The 19232-nt window shown below is 41.1% G+C and overlaps 1 protein-coding gene across 1 annotated transcript; it reads left to right on the top strand.

The window, feature by feature from the left end:
- The first annotated feature begins 1270 nt into the window (after nt 1-1270).
- tnpo2b (transportin 2b) lies at nt 1271-17498 on the top strand. Its single transcript, XM_042485035.2, has 24 exons — nt 1271-1489; nt 2226-2325; nt 2581-2656; nt 3447-3596; nt 3829-3935; nt 4054-4187; nt 4311-4392; nt 4824-4946; nt 5036-5154; nt 5269-5329; nt 5452-5623; nt 5757-5909; nt 6777-7002; nt 7393-7564; nt 7661-7855; nt 8009-8167; nt 10714-10801; nt 10914-11012; nt 11102-11197; nt 12283-12358; nt 12900-12999; nt 13619-13693; nt 15120-15248; nt 15873-17498. The coding sequence occupies exons 2-23, from the start codon at nt 2227-2229 to the stop codon at nt 15225-15227; spliced, it is 2670 nt and encodes an 889-aa protein (XP_042340969.1). The 5' UTR covers nt 1271-1489; nt 2226; the 3' UTR covers nt 15228-15248; nt 15873-17498.
- The last annotated feature ends 1734 nt before the right edge of the window (nt 17499-19232 follow it).

The raw sequence follows: 19232 nt of genomic DNA, 5'->3' as shown, positions 1-19232 counted from the left end.
TTCCAAATTTAACATTAGGCAGATAAAGATAGAGGAACCAACAGCACTTACAAAATTGACCACATCTGATGAAATTAAAAATGAACTAATTTTTGTTTCAAGGCAAACCAAAGGGCTGCTTTAAAAACATAATGTTCTTTGTTTTCCAGGTGTTCCACTATAGAAAGTTTTACATTTTTTTCAGCATTTGAAGTGGATCATGTAACTTTTTGACCAAAAAGTAATGTTTTATGTTGAAGTTAATATTTGGGCAAGATTGTACCTAATAAGTTCTTGATGTTGGATATGGTTTTTCCCCTCAGTTTTGGTTATTGTGAAACTGGTCTTACATTTTATTCTGAGTGGCAATAAAAAGTCTGAAGAAGTCTTAAATCTAACTCACCTTAAGCTGTAGGAACTCTGGTGCTTATACATAGGGCCCTCAATTTGGTGCTACACCGCTGAACCTAACCATCTACCAAGTAGTACATCAACTACCACTACACCACTGAGCACGATAGACTAGAAACATACTGCTGCTGTGAAGCCTATAATGTTGGACTTTGGTTGTTTACATCAGTGTGTGTGTGTGTGTGTGTGTGTGTGTGTGTTTATATTCTTTATTTGTCAAAAGTAGTCCCTTACAGCAGTTATGCTAATACTCATAAAAACAAAAGACACCAATTGTGAATCTTTAACTGCTTTATGTCCCCACCCACCACACCTCATGATGCCAACATTTTAAATGACCTCAGTCAAACAAACAAAACCACACAAATTATAGTTAATGTGACAATGATGTTAATGGTAGACAATTCCAGACATATTGTACATATGCTGTAAAGGATAAGAGAAAAAAATGTGAATAAGAAACGGTTTGTTTTGGGGGATACACCAGAGATGAATTATCACAGTCCTGTTGGGACATATTGTGATCTAAACTGTCCATAACATGCTTCACAACAGTACTTATTGTTTGCACTGGCGGTGTTCATGATAGTGTGTCCACGCCCTGTAAGCAGTTCATACAGATCAATCATACAGTGGTAAAAAAAACAAAACAAAACTGCAGGACTTTGAGGCTGACACCATCTGGTGGTCAAAAATGAAACACAAAACAATGATTCATATAACGCCCGTTCACAGATTTAAAATATGTAAAGCATCTTGATTATTTGATTTTAAGACCCTGGCAAACACTCACATTGTTCATAAACTGTGTAACAAACTGTAGACTCATAATTTCTGTATGTCTCTGCACGGTTACCTCACCAGACAGTTTTTGTCCAGTACGGAAGCCGAACGTGATCAAACTGATCACCCGGCTTGATTGCAAGGCATGCAATCTCTGTCACATACCAGTTAGCATATCAACTACAGAGATCCACAGAGATCAGAAGTTTGTATTTAGCCACACAAATAGCAGTCATAGTGTATTTAATGTTAGTCGTAACAGCGTGACTGCACTGTCGTCTATAGAAATATAGATCTACCACACCGGAGCGACCAGGTAAAATCTTTCGCGGTACTTTCAAGATGATGCTAGCTAGCCATGCTAGTGGTAGCTGCCGGGGGGCTGATATGCGACTGCTCCGTTTTGAGTAATAATGCGCTTCATTTGCGCAGTTTTTTTCTGCTTTGGCTGTAAACACAGCTTTGACATCGCAACGTGGCGTCCTGATAGTTAGGGTAAGATGGCGTTTCGCTGCTGTGTTTTGTGTGAAGCTGGTACGTGTGAACTAAAGGAGCGACGCTAAGCTAGCTTGCTAGCTGAATGAGCCAGACATTTGCGTCTGTGCCGTCTGGGCCGCATGTGGAAAAAGCAGCTAGCGATTGATAGTTGGCGTGGCCACTTATTTGTGCAATAGTTACATAGCAACTAACTGACGGCTGCATACTAGTACTTTCGGTTTTTTAAGAATCCAGACACGGAAAATGTCCGTAAACATTTGCGGCTGCCATGGCAGTGCTACATCGTAGACAATTGTTTACTATGTATGTCGTATTTTCTCTTAAATGAAGATCGTGAGGTTAACGGCTAACACAGGTACTTGACATCTTGTTATGAGTAACTGTACCATCGCACACTGGTTGCTCTGTAATCGTTACTGCGTAGTTTATGTTACCTCTGCGTGATTAGAGTAGCAGCGCACGCAGCGTTTAGGTCCCAGGTGGGGCCAGCTGGCAGCAAGGTGCGTGTGGTACATGCTTCAGAGACAGGTAATGTGTGTGTTTTTGTCCTGTAGGATGGAGTGGCAGCCAGATGAACAGGGTCTGCAGCAAGTGCTTCAGCTACTCAAGGACTCCCAGTCACCAGACACAGCAACACAGAGGGCTGTGCAAGAAGTATCCTTATTTAAGAGTGTTTGATCGTGAGAGTGAGAGAAAAGGGTGTGAGATTTAGCTTGTGTGTCTAAGTGGGTGAAAATGAAAACCGACTGTTGTCATGCACAGTTCGCATCGAGAGAACTGGTGTGATGGATTGCTGTTGTTTATCGGTCCACGCTGCCCAGATGTCAAACAGGGTAACAAGGTATGTGAGGGTGTGTGAGCTTTTGCAATGCGTGCACGGATGGTTAAACTCCTTAACAGAGCCTGCAGAAACTGGAGCAACTTAACCAGTTTCCAGATTTCAACAACTATCTCATCTTTGTCCTCACAAGCCTCAAATCTGAAGGTATGTATAAGCATGTCGAATATCAAGATTCAATCAATAGAAGAGGGTTTTTAAAAACAAGTGTTTACTGGATTTTTACATACTGTAGGTATATAGCAAAAACAAAAACAGAAAATAAGTAAGGTACAATACAGAACATTCATAGTAAAGTATCATCTTAATCTAGACTGCTAAAATAGGTCATGAAATTATGTACTTTTTAGAGTCCAAAAGATAAATAAAAAATATTGATGGGCAAGAAGAAGAAAAGCAGCAAATTGAATTATTCTCTTCTCATCAAGAGATTAAGGCAAGTAGATTTCTGTAGCCTCACCCTTATAAACATGTCATAAAATGTCCCCATATCTTATCAAAGGTATAACATTGACCCTTTATCATAAATGTAAGGTTTTTTAAGAGCAATAGAGTGTGACAGACTGGCAAGTCAGGCTTGTAAGCTCGGTCTGGAAGGAAAGTTTCAGGATTTGGCTGTGGTGTGTTTTGCTTGTAATAAGCCACAGACAGTCATTTTCTTATCTGCCTTGCTTAGTTTTCAGTTTACAGGAAAAATATTGAACATACAAAGTTTGGGGTGTACAAATAACTATAAGCATGTGACATGTAAAAGGATATCCAAAATCTGTATCCATAAAGCTTGAATATTTGGGCATTTGCACAGAAATATAATGGGGTTCTTGTTTACTGAAGAATCTTCCTTGTCCCTTGCAAATATTTCTGTATCTTACCTCCTCTTTTCCAGTTCTTAAAAGTGTTTTTTATGTTGTTCCTCTCTGCTGCCTCCCGTCTCAAGACGAGCCCACTCGCTCCCTGAGCGGTCTGATACTGAAGAACAATGTTAAGGCTCACTACCAGAACTTCCCTCCCAACGTGGCTGACTTCATCAAACGAGAATGCCTCAACAACATTGGAGACCCTTCACCGCTCATCAGAGCTACGATCGGTGGGTGTTTGAGTGAGAGGATGGAGAAAGCTAGTGTTGGCTGCATTTCTAGCCAGTGTGAGTCAGACTACTATGTAGGTGGTTGGGTTTTTGCAGGTAATGCTGCTGTGTGGGAGCAAGCGCTGCATTTTCAAGATGTTTTGAATGATTGACTGCGACAGTGAGTTAAGGTACTTGTTTTAAAGCCTGATTTCTCCTGGTGTGACTTTTTTGTTTATCATCTCTTGTAAAGGTATCCTGATCACGACCATAGCCTCTAAAGGGGAGCTGCAGACCTGGCCGGAACTGCTGCCTCAGCTCTGTAATCTGCTCAACTCAGAGGACTATAACACCTGCGAGGTTGGACTCACCTGCACGGACACACTAACAGCTTTGCAGTGTTAATGCAATAATCAGATTTATACCTGTTACTTTTGTTCATAGCATTTTTTTCTTTCTCTTTTTTTCCTCCTTTCAGGGTTCTTTTGGAGCGTTGCAGAAGATCTGCGAGGATTCATCAGAGTTGTTGGATAGCGATGCTCTGAACAGACCCCTTAATATCATGATCCCTAAATTCTTACAGTTTTTCAAGCACTGCAGCCCCAAGATCAGGTCAGTGAAACGCCTGTTTTTTGCTTCCTGACTGTCTTACTGGCACTCCGCCTCAGACCGTCCACTGTAACTCTTCCTGTTATAATCAACATCATAGATCCCTCTTGCTTGTCTCTCTCTCAGGTCCCATGCTATAGCGTGCGTGAACCAGTTTATCATCGGTCGAGCTCAGGCTCTGATGGATAACATTGACACCTTCATAGAGGTGAGCACCACAGGGTCATGTGTTAGTTTAATTTCCATTGTTTTCAAGCCTTGCTTCCTCACCTTGAGCTCCTTTCGGAGATGGAATAAGCAGCCAAGAAAAAAGCAATGAGGCTATTCACTGATATTGTCTCATAAGGATCGCAGACCCCTGAATTAAATCCAAACAAAATGGTATCATGGAAGACTGTGATGTCAGCAAATATCATGTGATGAAACACATCCTCCCCTCCGCTCTGGTAGGAGATCCAGAGCAATAAATGCAGAACAAGCAGAATAAAAAACAGCCTCTTTCCCAAAGCTGTCACCTCGTTGTAACCATCGCATTTTTCTGTCTTCCTCACATTTTTTGGTCCTGCCCATCCGTCTCCTCTGTCTCCCCCACCCATCCCCTGTCCTTCCTCTCTCTCCTCATCTCTCATTCCCATCCAGAGTCTGTTTGCACTGGCCGGAGACGAAGACAGTGAAGTACGCAAGAACGTGTGCAGGGCTTTGGTCATGCTGCTGGAAGTTCGCATCGACCGTCTCATCCCACACATGCACAGCATCATCCAGGTGAGGATGGGACTTGATCTCACACACCACTTTGAGCAGAGAACATGCAGCTTTTCCTTCCTCCTCACCTTCTTGCTGTCTGTCACCAGTACATGCTGCAGAGGACCCAGGACCCAGATGAGAATGTGGCTCTGGAGGCCTGTGAGTTCTGGCTGACTCTGGCTGAGCAGCCCATCTGTAAAGAGGCCCTGTCTGGCCACTTGGTCCAGTAAGTTCTCATATGCAAACGCTTTTTCAGACAAGCTGATGACAAGCAAGTTGAAAAAAAAGTGTGAATTTTATCTGAGTTTTAATGTGGTTTTCTGACTTTTTTTTTTGTTAGACTGATCCCTATCCTGGTGAACGGGATGAAATACTCTGAGATCGACATTATTCTTCTAAAGGTGAGCCACCCCTGGATACCCTCAGTGTTCACAGCCCGTCATACGTCTTGTCGTCTCTTCCTCTTTTTTTATTTTGAACCTGCGTCCATTCTGCATTCACCTTTCTCTCCGTTGTTCTCCAGGGCGACGTTGAAGAGGACGAGGCAGTTCCAGACAGCGAGCAGGACATAAAGCCTCGCTTCCACAAGTCCCGCACCGTCACCCTGCAGCATGAAGGAGGGGAGGGCGAGGAGGGGGAGGACATCGATGAAGACGAGGACGACGACGATGATACGCTGTCTGACTGGAACCTGCGTGAGTTACAGTACAAACACGCAGCCTTAGTAATCCTCTTTTAGTTTCTGTTCTTAAACTTTTAACAAATGTTCTTTGGGTAAAGGCTTATTGTTAAAAGTTCATGTTGGCTGATGATGCATTTCTCCTTCAGGAAAGTGTTCAGCTGCGGCTCTCGATGTTCTTGCCAACGTGTTTCGTGAGGAGTTGCTCCCTCATCTCCTGCCCCTGCTCAAAGGACTGCTGTTCCACCCAGACTGGGTCATCAAGGAGTCTGGTATCCTCGTGCTGGGAGCTATCGCTGAGGGTGAGACACGGCACAGACTAGTGATTGAAATTCAATATATTTAAGTCAAATAGGTATATTTTTTACTGTTTGAGAATGTCACGATCATTTTTATTACTGAAGATGAAGAACAACTTTATAAAAGCTTTATCGTTTGTGGTAGTTGGATTTAATTTCCTTTGAACAGGACCAGGAGGGCTGTTTGCTGCTGTTTCCAGTCTCTATCCTAAGCTAAGCTAACCAGCTACTGATAGTAGCTTCACATTTAATGTACAGATATGAGACTGGCATTGATCTAATGATCGACTCTTGGCTAAGAAATCCATTTGAATTTTTTCCCAGATAGCATTTTATTTTTTCCCCGAATCCAGCTGACCGAGAAATATGCTGTGGCCAGTCTAGCTGTCCCTCGCACGTCCACAGTCAAACCAGCTGTTGTTGAAGTCAGACAGTGAAATTATTTTTTTAAGCTTTTTTGAGCGCTGGCCTGACCACCTGGCTGGTTGTGTTTAGTGGCCTGATGTAACTGTCCCCGGAGTTGGTAAAGGATTTAAACCCTGTACTAAACACACAGAGAACAGAGGACAGAAGCAGTGTGCCCATAAATGACACCAAAACATAACAGCACAGTTTTTTAAATTCATTTGTCTTAGGGACTGTGCTAAATAATGCTTATAATAGAAGGGAAAGCCCTGATTTTTGTAAATTTCATCCACATTTTGGTAAATCCCACAATATTCTATGTTGCTGATTCCATTTTTGGAAAAATTCTGTAAATTCATTTATGTTTTCCACGTGGTGGAAATCATAGGGCCCAAGGCAAGAAAGCGAATAAGCATAGGTTGCACTTTTGCTTTTAAGACATATTAAATCGTTTTGTCTCTCCAGGCTGTATGCAAGGCATGGTACCTTACTTGCCCGAGCTCATCCCCCACCTCATCCAGTGTTTGTGCGACAAGAAGGCCCTGGTGCGCTCCATCGCCTGCTGGACGCTCAGCCGCTACGCCCACTGGGTGGTCAGCCAGCCCCCTGACGCTCACCTCAAACCTCTCATGACTGAGCTGCTCAAACGCATCCTGGACGGCAACAAGAGGGTACAAGAAGCGGCGTGCAGGTACAATTCTTCCATGTGTCCCCCTCCTGCGTTTCCTTGCTTTTAGCTCATTTATTATTTATTTGTTTATTTGCACATGTATAGAAAAGACAGAAAAGGAAAAATTTAAACACTGCAGGAGAGGTTATATGCAAAAATGGCTCATGGCGATACCTCCCCTATTAAATACTTATAATCATTCATAAAAAGATAAAGACAAAGATTGCATAACTGATCAAAATTTCAAGACTAAGTAGTAATACAAAGTCGATAGAAATGTACAAATGACAAAAGTTTTTGTTTACAAAGTGAAATGAATCACAAATTAATCAATGAAGTGCCATGAGTCTTTGCAAATTAGAGTCCTTTTCAGATGTCATCCATCCATCTAACATCTCGTCTCTCCCGCAGTGCGTTCGCCACCCTGGAGGAGGAGGCATGTACAGAGCTGGTGCCTTACCTGAGCTTCATCCTGGATACGCTGGTTTTTGCTTTTGGGAAGTACCAACACAAGAACCTGCTCATCCTCTATGATGCCATAGGAACGCTGGCGGACTCTGTGGGGCACCATCTCAACCAGCCTGTGAGCACATTTGCACAGTCTTGGTTTGTTTGTAACGTCTTAAAATTTGTGGTTCATGAACAAATGAATGACATAAACACACACTTGTGTTTTCAGGAGTACATACAGAAGCTGATGCCTCCGCTGATAGCCAAGTGGAACGAGCTGAAGGATGAAGACAAAGATCTCTTTCCTCTGCTGGAGTGTCTGTCGTCTGTTGCCACGGCGCTGCAGAGTGGCTTCCTCCCCTACTGCGAACCTGTTTACCAGCGCTGTGTCACCCTGGTCCAGAAAACACTGGCTCAAGCCATGGTGAGCCACACGCACTCACTGCCATGAAAACTTTAGATTTCAATTCATGTTTTTTCTTTTTTTTTTCTTTTTTTTTTTTTACATAAATTAGACTTTTCTCCTGTTGTCCCACTGCTGATCATTTCCCTCTGCTTTCTCTCCTGTCTGATTCAGATGTACAGTCAGCAGCCAGACCAGTACGAAGCCCCTGACAAGGACTTCATGATTGTGGCTCTGGATCTTTTAAGCGGTTTAGCCGAGGGACTGGGGGGACACGTGGACACGCTTGTGGCTCGCAGCAACATCATGACGCTGCTTTTCCAATGCATGCAGGTGAGGAGAGCCAGTGTGTGAGTCTAATTTTAACTTAAATTATTTTTTCCAATTTGTTGAGTCGAGGCCTCATTTCACTTGGAACATTACAGTCTTTTAACAGACACTTTTTGGCCAAAGCAACTTCCAGTAAGAGCATACAAACTCAAATGGAAAAAGACCTCAACGTCCTCAAAATTTCAGAGTGGTTCCGTTAATGTCTTCAGGAAAACATTTCAGAAGCTTTTATTGGATAGTTTAGAGGTGGTTAACAAGCAGCTGTATGTGTTGGCAGCTCATTTAGATTTGGTAACCGTTGTTTTTGACTGTACCTGAAAATGTAAATCATTTGTTGCTTTTCTGCAATCACTCATTTTAAGCATCAATATAACCGATCTTACATTACCGCTTTATTTCATCAAACAATGTTGAGATTATAAAATAACGATTTTACCTGCAGCTCAGCAGCTTGGTAATGAATGCCAGTCAACATGTTATTCATGAGCTGTGATCAGATTTAATTATTCTTCCGTTATCCGACACAGAAACGGAAAGATACACTGTATGTGAGTTCGGCTTTTGCCTTACAAGCATGAAAAACTAGTTTCACTTTGTGAAAAGCAGATCAAATTCATCCTTAAAAAATCATTGCAAGAAGCGTTGGGGCAGGTTTTTGTTGAGAACTGTTGATTCTTTGTCTGATCCGTTAGAATTGCCACTGAGCTTATCAGCGCCGTTTATTGACGCTTGCATGTTCTGCTGACAGTTGCGCGTCGCAAAACGATGGCGTCAAACTCATGCGTCGACACTGATGGAAATTTGCAACAAGAAGGAGTCATGGTGGAGAGGTGTAGTCGGTCTGAAGGGCCACTTCATTTCACAAAGAGAGGTGACAGAGCGCTCCTTGTAATATCTGTAACATAATAATCTCAAGTAAGGGGCAAACAACAGGAAATACGCTGAAACATCTTTCTGTGCCGTCTTTGACACGAGTGTCGCTGCCTCCCAGCGCAGCAGCATGTGGAGGGTAAATATTTGATGGTATAATGACATTAGCGCCACACAACTATATTGTGTTCAGACTCTGAGGTAATAAAATAGTAATATAATAGTAATATAAAATAGTTGCGTTGACACTGAAAATCGTGAAGGTCTTCATATTTTGATGTTGATCAAAATAATAATCAGGGTTCAAAAAGGGAATCAATAAAGAATCAGACTAATAAGCAGAATTGACAGTAGCACTGGTATTGGTAAAATCTTATCAATCTGTACCCCAAATTTTAAGTCCAATGCCAGTAAATGAAAGGGCTGGGAATTACCAGAGGGCCCACAATACAATGTTGTCCTGATACCTAACTTACAATCTAATGGTATTGCAATTTTAAACATTTTGCGAAATGATGAGCATTGCAGTAACCTACTTTCCCATATGTTACAACTCAATCCCCTTTTTTTTTTACTGTAAATTAAAGTATGTAAGAAAAACTTTTCAACATTTGTTAATTCTAAGAAGAATAAGTTTCCAGTCTTTTTTTGCAGCAAAATCGATGTAGTGGACTGAAAAAGCAACTGAGTTTAGTATTGTCATAGGCTACCAAAAATAAATTCGTTTTTGCAATATTAATAATTTGTTCAATACAAAAAAACAATCGTGGCATCCAAGTATTGATACAATATTGCCAAGAAAATGATTGCAATACTTTGCTGATATTTTCTCCCACCTCGAGTAAATAACAGCATATATGCACAAATGAAATTGTGCACACAAATGAATTTTATGCTCCTGAGACACAATCTGTTCTGCTGTAAAGATAGCAAAGCGGCAAAAAGAAGTGTGAAAGAGGCACTCTGGACACATAACCAGTGAGCACATACACACTGGCTGTGCTCCATTTCAGTGCACCGGTGCACCGCTCAACACGTTACGCCAAGGGCCGGGAGAGCTATTTAGACAGAGTGTAATGTGTCAGCCAGCAGAAGCAACCACGTAACTGTCAGCTGACAAAACAAACAACGTCAGCCTACAGGACAAAAGCCATGCTAGCTTTCATAGTTGACAAATAATTGCCTGCATGGACAGTGATGTTCACAATCTGATTTTATTTAAGCTCGAACAACATTCAACGGTTTGCTCTTTTATCAATCTCCCTTCATTTGTTTGTGTTTGCATTGGACATGTGGTCATGGAGACGCATACTCTGCTCAAATTTAGCTGTAGAATCGGCGTATCTGTCGGCTACGATACCCGACAAATGGTGTACAGACTCAGCCTACTGTGCGCATTGCTGGCGTATGCAAGCATGGAAATGGTGCTGACCCACGTACTTAAATTTCAGTGTATCGTCTCCATTGGAGGCAATAGAGCTGGAATGCGTGCGGACATTGGCTGTAAAAATCCAACCACTGACTACCAGATAGTGTATGGTGGAAAAATACGTTTGAAGATTTTTAAATATTAAGCACAAGTTGATATCCTGGTGGTCGGGTGCCCTTGAACAGTTCTTGCACTCTGTTAACGGTGTGTGTTCACATTTCTCTTTGTCTCTCTGTCTCTTTTGCCCCAGGATACGATGCCTGAAGTAAGACAGAGTTCATTTGCTCTACTGGGTGACTTGACCAAGGCTTGCTTCCCTCACGTCAAACCGTGTATTGGTAATTATCTCACTCACATACACACAAATACACGATGTGTGCATTGCTCTGCCCCCCCCCGTTTTTTTTTTGTTTGTGATGAAAGGTTGTTTTTTTTGCTTGTTCCCTGCAGCTGAATTCATGCCGATCCTTGGGACAAACCTGAACCCCGAGTTCATCTCTGTCTGCAACAATGCTACCTGGGCCATAGGAGAGATCTGTATGCAGATGGGTGAGTTGGAGCAAATCTGTTTTTATGTGATGCAGTTAAGTGCTTGTGCAGGTGAACATCTGGTATATTGATGTGTTTTTGTCTGTCAGGAGTGGAGATGCAGCCATACATCGCCATGGTTCTGAACCAGCTCGTTGAGATTATTAATCGACCCAACACCCCCAAGACCCTGCTGGAGAACACCGGTACACCCATATTTTTAATACCTGTGTTTCAAGGGGAACATGTCAGATTTAATAGAAATACAGGGTTCCCACGGTCATAAAAAAGCTTGGAAAAGTCATGGAATTTCACAAACGTGTTTTCAAGGCCTGGAAAAGTCATGGGATAAGTAAAAATGATTAAACGTTTTGGAAAAGTCATTGAATTTTAACCCTTTGAAACCTGAGTAAACTGGACTGATTTCTTTCAAAATGGGAAGAAGGCAATAAGAACCCCAAAATTTACAACAAATTAGTCAAAAGTACGAGAAAATTACCTGAACATAAACAGAAAAAAGGAAAGCAAAAAAAAAAACAACCCAAGAACAAACAAGGAAATGGCCTGAAAAAGGTGATTAAAAGTAATGATTCTGAAAAAAATCATGTTGATTATAAATATAGTTTTTTCAACACTTTCCTAAGCTTTTTTTAATGTAATTTTCTAAAAATACTAAATTCTTGAGATTTGCAGGACATTTTTTGTCAGTTTGCTCTTTGCCCTTTTTCCATGTTTTCAAAAGACATCAAACCAATATGCTCAGCGCTGAAAACACCTTTGAAAGGCGTCTCAATGCAGCACAAGAAAATCAACGTTAACCCAGATTTCAAAGGATGAGAAATCACTGAAAGTCTTCACATAAGTAATGGATTTTTTTGTGTGTGTAATGAAATTGTTACAGTAATCTTCCGTGGATAACCTTCCATCATGTAACAAAATGGAAAATTCATTTTATGACACTGACAGTGTCATGTAGCTCTGATATGTGTCAATGTGGCATTTAGTTTACCGTCACATACATTTCTCAGTTTTTCCCCTGTGTCCCGTCTCTCCCTTCATGTATGTCAGCTAGCTGAAATTACGTTTGAATCCGAAATGTTTGAAAAATGCCGGGCAAGTGGAGCAAGAAAAAAATGATCATGGGTCCTTGAAAAGTCATGGAAAAGTTTTGAAATTTATGAAAATGTGGGGAACCCTGGTTATATTTTCGGGCTGACAGTGCAGTTAGTGTCATGATACTGCACACACACTTCTCTAACATCAGTGCCGACTCCCGTCTTTCCTTCTCCAGCAATCACCATCGGTCGCCTGGGCTACGTGTGTCCTCAGGAGGTTGCGCCCATGCTGCCCCAATTTATCCGACCCTGGTGAGCAAAAATTTAATCTCTTTGTCTTTTAATTCCAAATTCTGTGGCATTTTTGTGGTGTGATTTTAATTGACAACATTTGCACATTACATCTCTCTTTTTGTCGTCCTCTGTGGTCTCACCACATTCTTCTCTTCTCTTTGTTTCCACTCTGCACATACTGTAGTCATATTAGCTTACTTGAAGGACACATTTGTGGCAGTTTCTTATCCCCATCAGACAATGCAAAATTTTCACATTTTCCCCTTTTGCTTTTTTGTGCGATCACATTGCAGTATTGACATTCTTTAGACGCATTCTCGAAATAATTGGATTCAGCAAGCAGCGAGAATGACACATTCAAGTCCGCGAGTTTTCTCAAGCTTAGTGAAAAGACAAATGTCCTCCCACACAGTGATAGGGTGACAGTTTTTCTGTTACAGTTTTTGCTCTCGTGTTCTCATTTCAGAAATGTTCTCTCACAGACAAGATAAGAGAGTCAAACTCTTTGTAGTGACAGCTTTGACTTTAACGGCTGCTAATTGGTTAATAATTGCTGCAGGTGTACGTCTCTGCGGAACATCCGAGACAATGAAGAGAAGGACTCGGCTTTCCGCGGGATTTGCATGATGATCGGCGTGAACCCAGGAGGTGTGGTGCAGGTGAGACAGTGTGCACTGTGGGCATCAAGTCGTAGCTTTCACAGTCTGTATTTGTCTGGCAGATGTTTGAGAGCTTGGTGTTTAACCCTTTAATACCTGGATCCATCTCAGATTTCTTGTGCTGCATTCAGACGCCTCTGGTAGTCATTTAAACCTTTGAAAGCCGAGAAAATCTGTTTTAATTTCGTTCAACAAACAAGGAAAACACAATGTGCAACTTGGCGAGAAATATCCTACAAATTGCAAAAAAAAAAAAATGGATTAGTAAGAGGTGAAAAGCACATGATCCAAAAATACACTGGGATACATGTTTGAATATTATTTTTTAAAAAATAGAAGAAAATATCTATAAAACTATATTTATAATTCTCTTACTTATATATTTAGAATTATATTACAGAATTTAAAAAAAAACTTTTTTATGGTTTTTGGTTTTTACTTTAAATTTTTTTTTTTCTTCTTCTTACTTGTAATTTTTTATTTTTTTTAATTTCTTGCTTACTTTAAAGCCATCCATAAACTGTTCATTTATCTCCCAGGTTTTTGAAAGAAACCATTCCAATTTGCTCAGGTTTGAAGGGGTTAAACCCTCCTCACCTCTTCCTCTGTGTTTATTCAGGACTTCATCTTCTTCTGTGACGCAGTGGCCTCCTGGGTGAATCCTAAAGACGATCTGAGAGACATGTTCTACAAGGTGAGTGGCTCACCGGTTGTGTTGATCAGCAGGTAGAAAGAAGCAAAGTTCAGCTCATATTAAGGAGAAAGTATTTTTCAAAACAACGGAGGCGGATTTTAATTCACCATGACATCATCGCTGTCCTCTCCCCCCGCTGCATGAGTCACCGTGAGGTGTAGAGACCTCCGGCAAAGCAAAGTGTTCATCTCAGCAACAAGGACACTGCTCTTGTTCTGCAGAGAAATGAACACACTCCCCCTCAGGAGCTTACAGCATAAAGGCTGTAACGCTCTGCATGCAAATTGTGTGCGAAATCCACCAATGCATGTATTTAATCCAGAATTAATGTAATGCTTTCACTAATATTCCTGTTGGGACGTCAAACCACTGTTTTGACAGCACACCAAATTAACCTGGTAATTAAGCCTGTTTTGCATCATTATTATTACACAGTTTCTGTTTGAACTTGACAGTGAGTTTTGTCTAGAGGAAAAGCGCACTGCACACACTTACTGCTCTCTTTTCTGTGATAAATCTTACTGTGGCTCGGTTGGAGCAGCTCGGCAGCTGTTTGGCTGCTTGTTGACACCATCAGCATTTTGAAACAACGTTTTTGTTTTCCAGCAGCATGCTGCGAGTTTGTGACTGGCATGAGAACAGTGGGTACACTGGGAAGATACGTATGATGAATATCAAATTCACTGACTTACAGTCCATGGCTGGATTAACCTTTCAGTGGCCCAGGGCAAATGTTGTCAGATGGGGCCCCTGATGGCCCCTGCCTTTGGCTCTGTGAGCATTGTAGACCTTGTTCCCATCAAGTAAGGTGCACACAGAAGCCCATACAAGACAGCTTCATTATAAATCCAGAAATGCTGGAGTAATACTACCCAGCCACAGATTATTGCAGTTTCATTAAACTCTAATATTATTAGAGCTGCACAAATATTTTAAAATGAATAATGGGCAAATAAATGTGTGTGATGTGAGAGGGCCGGCCTGAGAGTGAAAAGATCTATCAATGCTTCTTCACAGAATTGTACATCGTACACAAGATAAACTAAAACGAAAAAGGTGTTTAAACTATATTTTGAAACAGACACTGTCTACCATACAGGGCCACAAAAATAGCTATTAATATATAGTTGATGCACTTCAGTGGCTGAAATTTAATAAGAAATTTGCAAGCAGTCAAACAAAAGCTGGGGCTACCAGAGGATCCTGGAGCACAGGGAATTTAAGGGGTGTTTTTCTATTGGTATTCGCACCGCAGATAAAGACGGTGAAGTGACGTGAGCTGGCTATAAAAGATTCTTATTTCCGGCTTGTTTATGCTTGTATTTTATACTGATGTTTATTAATATGCTTTGTCCCTTTTAAATAAATAAAAATGAATAAATGGAGGACGTTCCTGAAATGAATCTCCCTCTCTCTCCGTTTCCAGATCCTGCACGGTTTTAAGGAGCAGGTTGGGGAGGAGAACTGGCAGCAGTTCTCAGAGCAGTTCCCCCCACTGCTGAAGGAGAGACTGGCAGCCTGCTACGGCGTTTAGATTCTCTACACCACCCAAGAGGTAAACCTGCACACATCATTATCCTAACAGGGTTCCCACAGTCATGGAAAACTTGAAGAAGTCATGGGATTTCACAGCCACACTTTCCAAGCCTGGAAAAGTCATAGAACTAGTAAAAATCATTGAAATTTTGGGGAAAATTGTGGAAATTTGTTGTGTGGAATAAATTAAATTGCGTTAATGTAACATAACAGATTTATTTTCTGTAGCTGACGATGCGTTTTAGTTGTTTTTTTGTTTATATGTTCACGAGCAACGTTTCTTCATTTTCTTCCCCCCGTGTCCCGTCTCTCTCTTAATATGAAAGCATATCAAATATTTTTTAAATCACTTTTGGCTTTAGGGGAGGGGCATACAACTTAAAGTGGCTGTATTTTGAATTTTTATCACTGCAGATTTTTAAAGAAAACGTGCCTTCACAAACCCACAGACCCAGATCTGGAGGGCATGCTTTCTTTAAAATGTCAATAGAAAACCTTGAAAAGCCATGGAACAGTATTGAATTTTATAATTTTACATTATCCATAATGTGTGGGAATCCCTGTCTGAACTCAAAGTTATCCGAGCTTTCGTACGGAAGTCAGCTTCATTGTTTCCACTCTCCCTTTGTATCCGTTCTCCCAGGTGAGCCAGCAGGAGGAGGGTGAATGGGAAACTCATCCATCTGTGTATTGCACTGCCCTGATCTGGGGGGAGGGAGAGGGACACTATTGGCCGCTCCCCCTGACGGACGGCCCCACGCCCTATGTGTTTGTCCATAGAGGGAGGGTGGGCGGGTGGGAGGGTGGGACAGAGGGACACCTCTAGATTAACTAGGCAGGGACCCGACACAGAAAAACTAACTGGTAGGGACAGATAGAGAGGGACAGAGAGAAGGACTTGGAGGAGAGACTGAGGGGGATAGAGAAGGTGGGACAGATGGAGACCAGCAGGAGAGAGTTCAGGGAAAGAGAGGGAGGGAAATCAGTAACCAAGCAGGGAAAAAGAGCCACAGAACGGTCTGTTACTGGGAGGACAGGGACAGTTTTAACGGGATTCTTAACCTCAAGATAGCTTGACCGACAGAGACAGACCAACACAGACTCTCTCACACACACACACACACACACACACACTTGCACACTTGCTGCACACGCAGTACATGGAACTGACTGTGGGCGGCACTATTATTTAGACTTTTTTGAGACCTTACTACATGTAGTTAGGGACAGACAGACAGGGGTCTAAACTCTGTTCATTTTCCGGGTGATAATCTTTCTTTTTCCGGGGGAATAGGATTCAATATGAATTTCTTCATCCGTAGTCACTGAATTCTACTTAGCTGTAAGATAATCTCGCTATCTGTGTTTCCTATCCCTTTTTTTTTTTTTCTTTTTCATTTTTCGAACCAGAGTGCTGCTTCATAGAGCGATCCATCTATCAGACATGTTCCTGTCACATTTTCTACCTGAGAGAGAAATAAGAGCAAGTGTCTTTCCTCACAGAAAACCATTCCTCTAGGAAGGGAGGATTAGGGCTAACACATTTGTTTTCTCACCAGAGGGGAGAAAATCGTAGAGAGAAAAAAGAGAAGAAAAAAAAAAATCACATCCTTAGTTGTCCTCTTCGAGGTTTCGTGTGTATGTGTGTGAGCGCGTGCATGTGCAGTTTATAAATCCTCACTTTGGCATTCTGTGTTAACAGTGTGTGAAATATGTATTGTTTTTGATATGGTACCGAGCTAAAACTTGACTCCCACCGCAATGTCCTTGGCACCTGTTAACTGTGACCAAGTGTTTGTGTGTATGTTTGTGTATGTGTGCTTGACAGATTGAGTGTGTGTTTATGTCTACATTCGTACTGATATCCATTTGATGCCATATTGATATCTTAAGTAAAACAGTGATTGGCAATGTCATTGTGATCTTTATAATGTTTTAAAAATGGTCCATATTCTTTATTTTCTTTTTTTTTTGTTTTTGTTTTGCTGCTACTGATAATTTTTGTTTCTATAGTGGACATAAATTCGCACAATAACACAAAAATATTTGAATTAATGCTATTTTCAGTGACTGTTAAGTTTGCACTTTTTTAAAAAATTTATTTTACCTTTTTTTGTATGGACTTTTTTTTAACCTCACCCATATGATATGTCTTGACCCTAATGTCAGTGTTTGTCATACTGTGTTGCACTGTGAAATTAAGTGTCTTTGACTGGCAAAAATATTCCAATACTAAATGGCAAATAAAAACAACTTTGTGAAACTGGGACTAATCCGCACTTTTACAATGACTAACTTTGCCATATTGCTGAGGTGTGTGTGTACGTGTGTGAGATCCTGCATGTGTGTGTGAGATCCTGCATGAGTAGGCGCGCATGAGTGCCCTTTATTTTTTGGCCTATGAGCATGTTGCAGATAGCTAGATGGCGTTTTTATGATGTATGCACAGTAAGGGGTGCAAATCTAGTTTTGTTTGGAAGGGTGTGTAGCCTGACCCCTGAGCCTACTTTGTGTGCATGCTCTGTGTCTGTGTTTTCATTGTGTGTGTGTGTGTGCGTGTGTGTGTGTGTGCGTGTGTGCGCGAATGTGCGTGTGTTTGACGCATATCTCGGAGTAATATGATTGCCCTTTACAAACCAACACACCACCTCAATTCATGAGAGGAGAGCACAATATACTTAAAAAAATACAAGAGCTAGGACACTGCCAAAGAGCAATAGCCACTGAAATTGAAAACAGTAGAGACCAGCTGCTATTCAATATTCAATACTTGCAAAATAATAATATAAAAGTACAGGCAACGAAGGGCTTTTCAGATTAATCACGGAATACGATTTGCCAGCAAAATTAACTACAGGGATTTTTTCATTGATATTCAATTTTTTCCAGCTTGCAGATATTTGGAAACAATTAGACGTTGGCACTTGATTTGACCTCGACTGTGACCACTGAGATAATCAATCACTTCAAACACAAGACAATCTGAACCCCAGTCTATTTCCACAGTCTCCTTCAAAGCTTGTACGAGAAAATGTTTTCGGTTGCTTGTTAATTTAATTTCAATTATTTGTGTAACTGATGCTTTTAGTTTTTGTATCTGAAGGATCAGTGTACATTTTCTTTTGGACGATACTGTAGTCTGCTTCAGTGACAGATTCATGAATGCAACGAGTTTGAAGGAGAGGAGCGGTATGACAGCTTTCTGAATATGTGCAAGACGATGGGAACAAAGGAGGGATGAAAGGAGATGAACGATGATTTTTTTCTAAATTCTGTTTATATTATAAAGAGCATGATATTGTTGCAGTTTGGCTGACAGACTTTGGTACCTGTTTTTTTTTTTGTTTTTCCTGTGGGCTACTTTCGCCAGTCATGTTCCCTCTTTTTGAAGGTGGGAATGGAAATAAATTGCTTTGAGTCTTTTATATGATTTATAGTTTATGTGTGTAAAATCTCTGGATTTTTGAAATAAATCATGTCATGCATGCAGAAGGCCGGATGATAGCGTTGCCAGTCTGATGTCTTTTGTGGGGGAAAAAAAAAGTGTTGTCGTGTAATGTACCTTTTAGAAAATAGCCAGGCCTCAGTTAAAGGAGCAGCGTATCGGATTTAGTGACATCTTGCAGTGAGGATTTCAGATTGCAACCACATTAAACTTCTTCCATGTGCCAAACCTGAACTCCTGGTTAGAATTCCATCAGTGTTCATTGTTCAGGAGGTTTTCACCAGGAGCCAAATTATCTGCAGAGGTCACTTCCTTTCCAAAACAAACAGACCAGGGGATTAAAACCAGTCAAAACACTGTATAAGGCATTTTCACATTACAAATAGAGGGGCTGCTAACCCAGCACCTGCTAATGTTTGTCCACTTTTTGTCTAATCCAGATGTTCAGAAGTTTTTTTTTGGTATTTTTTTAAAGGTCTCTACCACTCCAAAACAAATGAACCAGTTGATTTAATCTGATAAAAGCAGATTCATGTTAAAAAAAAATTTTTTTAAATC

This window comes from Plectropomus leopardus, chromosome 3 (genome assembly GCF_026936395.1).
Source record: "Plectropomus leopardus strain MGB_pleo_1.0 chromosome 3, ASM2693639v1, whole genome shotgun sequence".
NCBI classification, from domain to species: domain Eukaryota; kingdom Metazoa; phylum Chordata; class Actinopteri; order Perciformes; family Serranidae; genus Plectropomus; species Plectropomus leopardus.
The sequence above is the reverse complement of the archived record's forward strand: the minus strand, read 5'-3'. Positions and strand labels throughout refer to the sequence as shown.

Excerpts from the sequence above, each read along its gene's own strand:
- tnpo2b (XM_042485035.2), top strand. The coding sequence starts at position 2,227 with ATGGAGTGGCAGCCAGATGAACAGGGTCTGCAGCAAGTGCTTCAGCTA. Across the intron at positions 3,936-4,053 it reads AGGACTATAACACCTGCGAG|GGTTCTTTTGGAGCGTTGCA; the intron begins GTTGGACTCACC and ends TCCTCCTTTCAG. Across the intron at positions 10,802-10,913 it reads TCACGTCAAACCGTGTATTG|CTGAATTCATGCCGATCCTT; the intron begins GTAATTATCTCA and ends TGTTCCCTGCAG.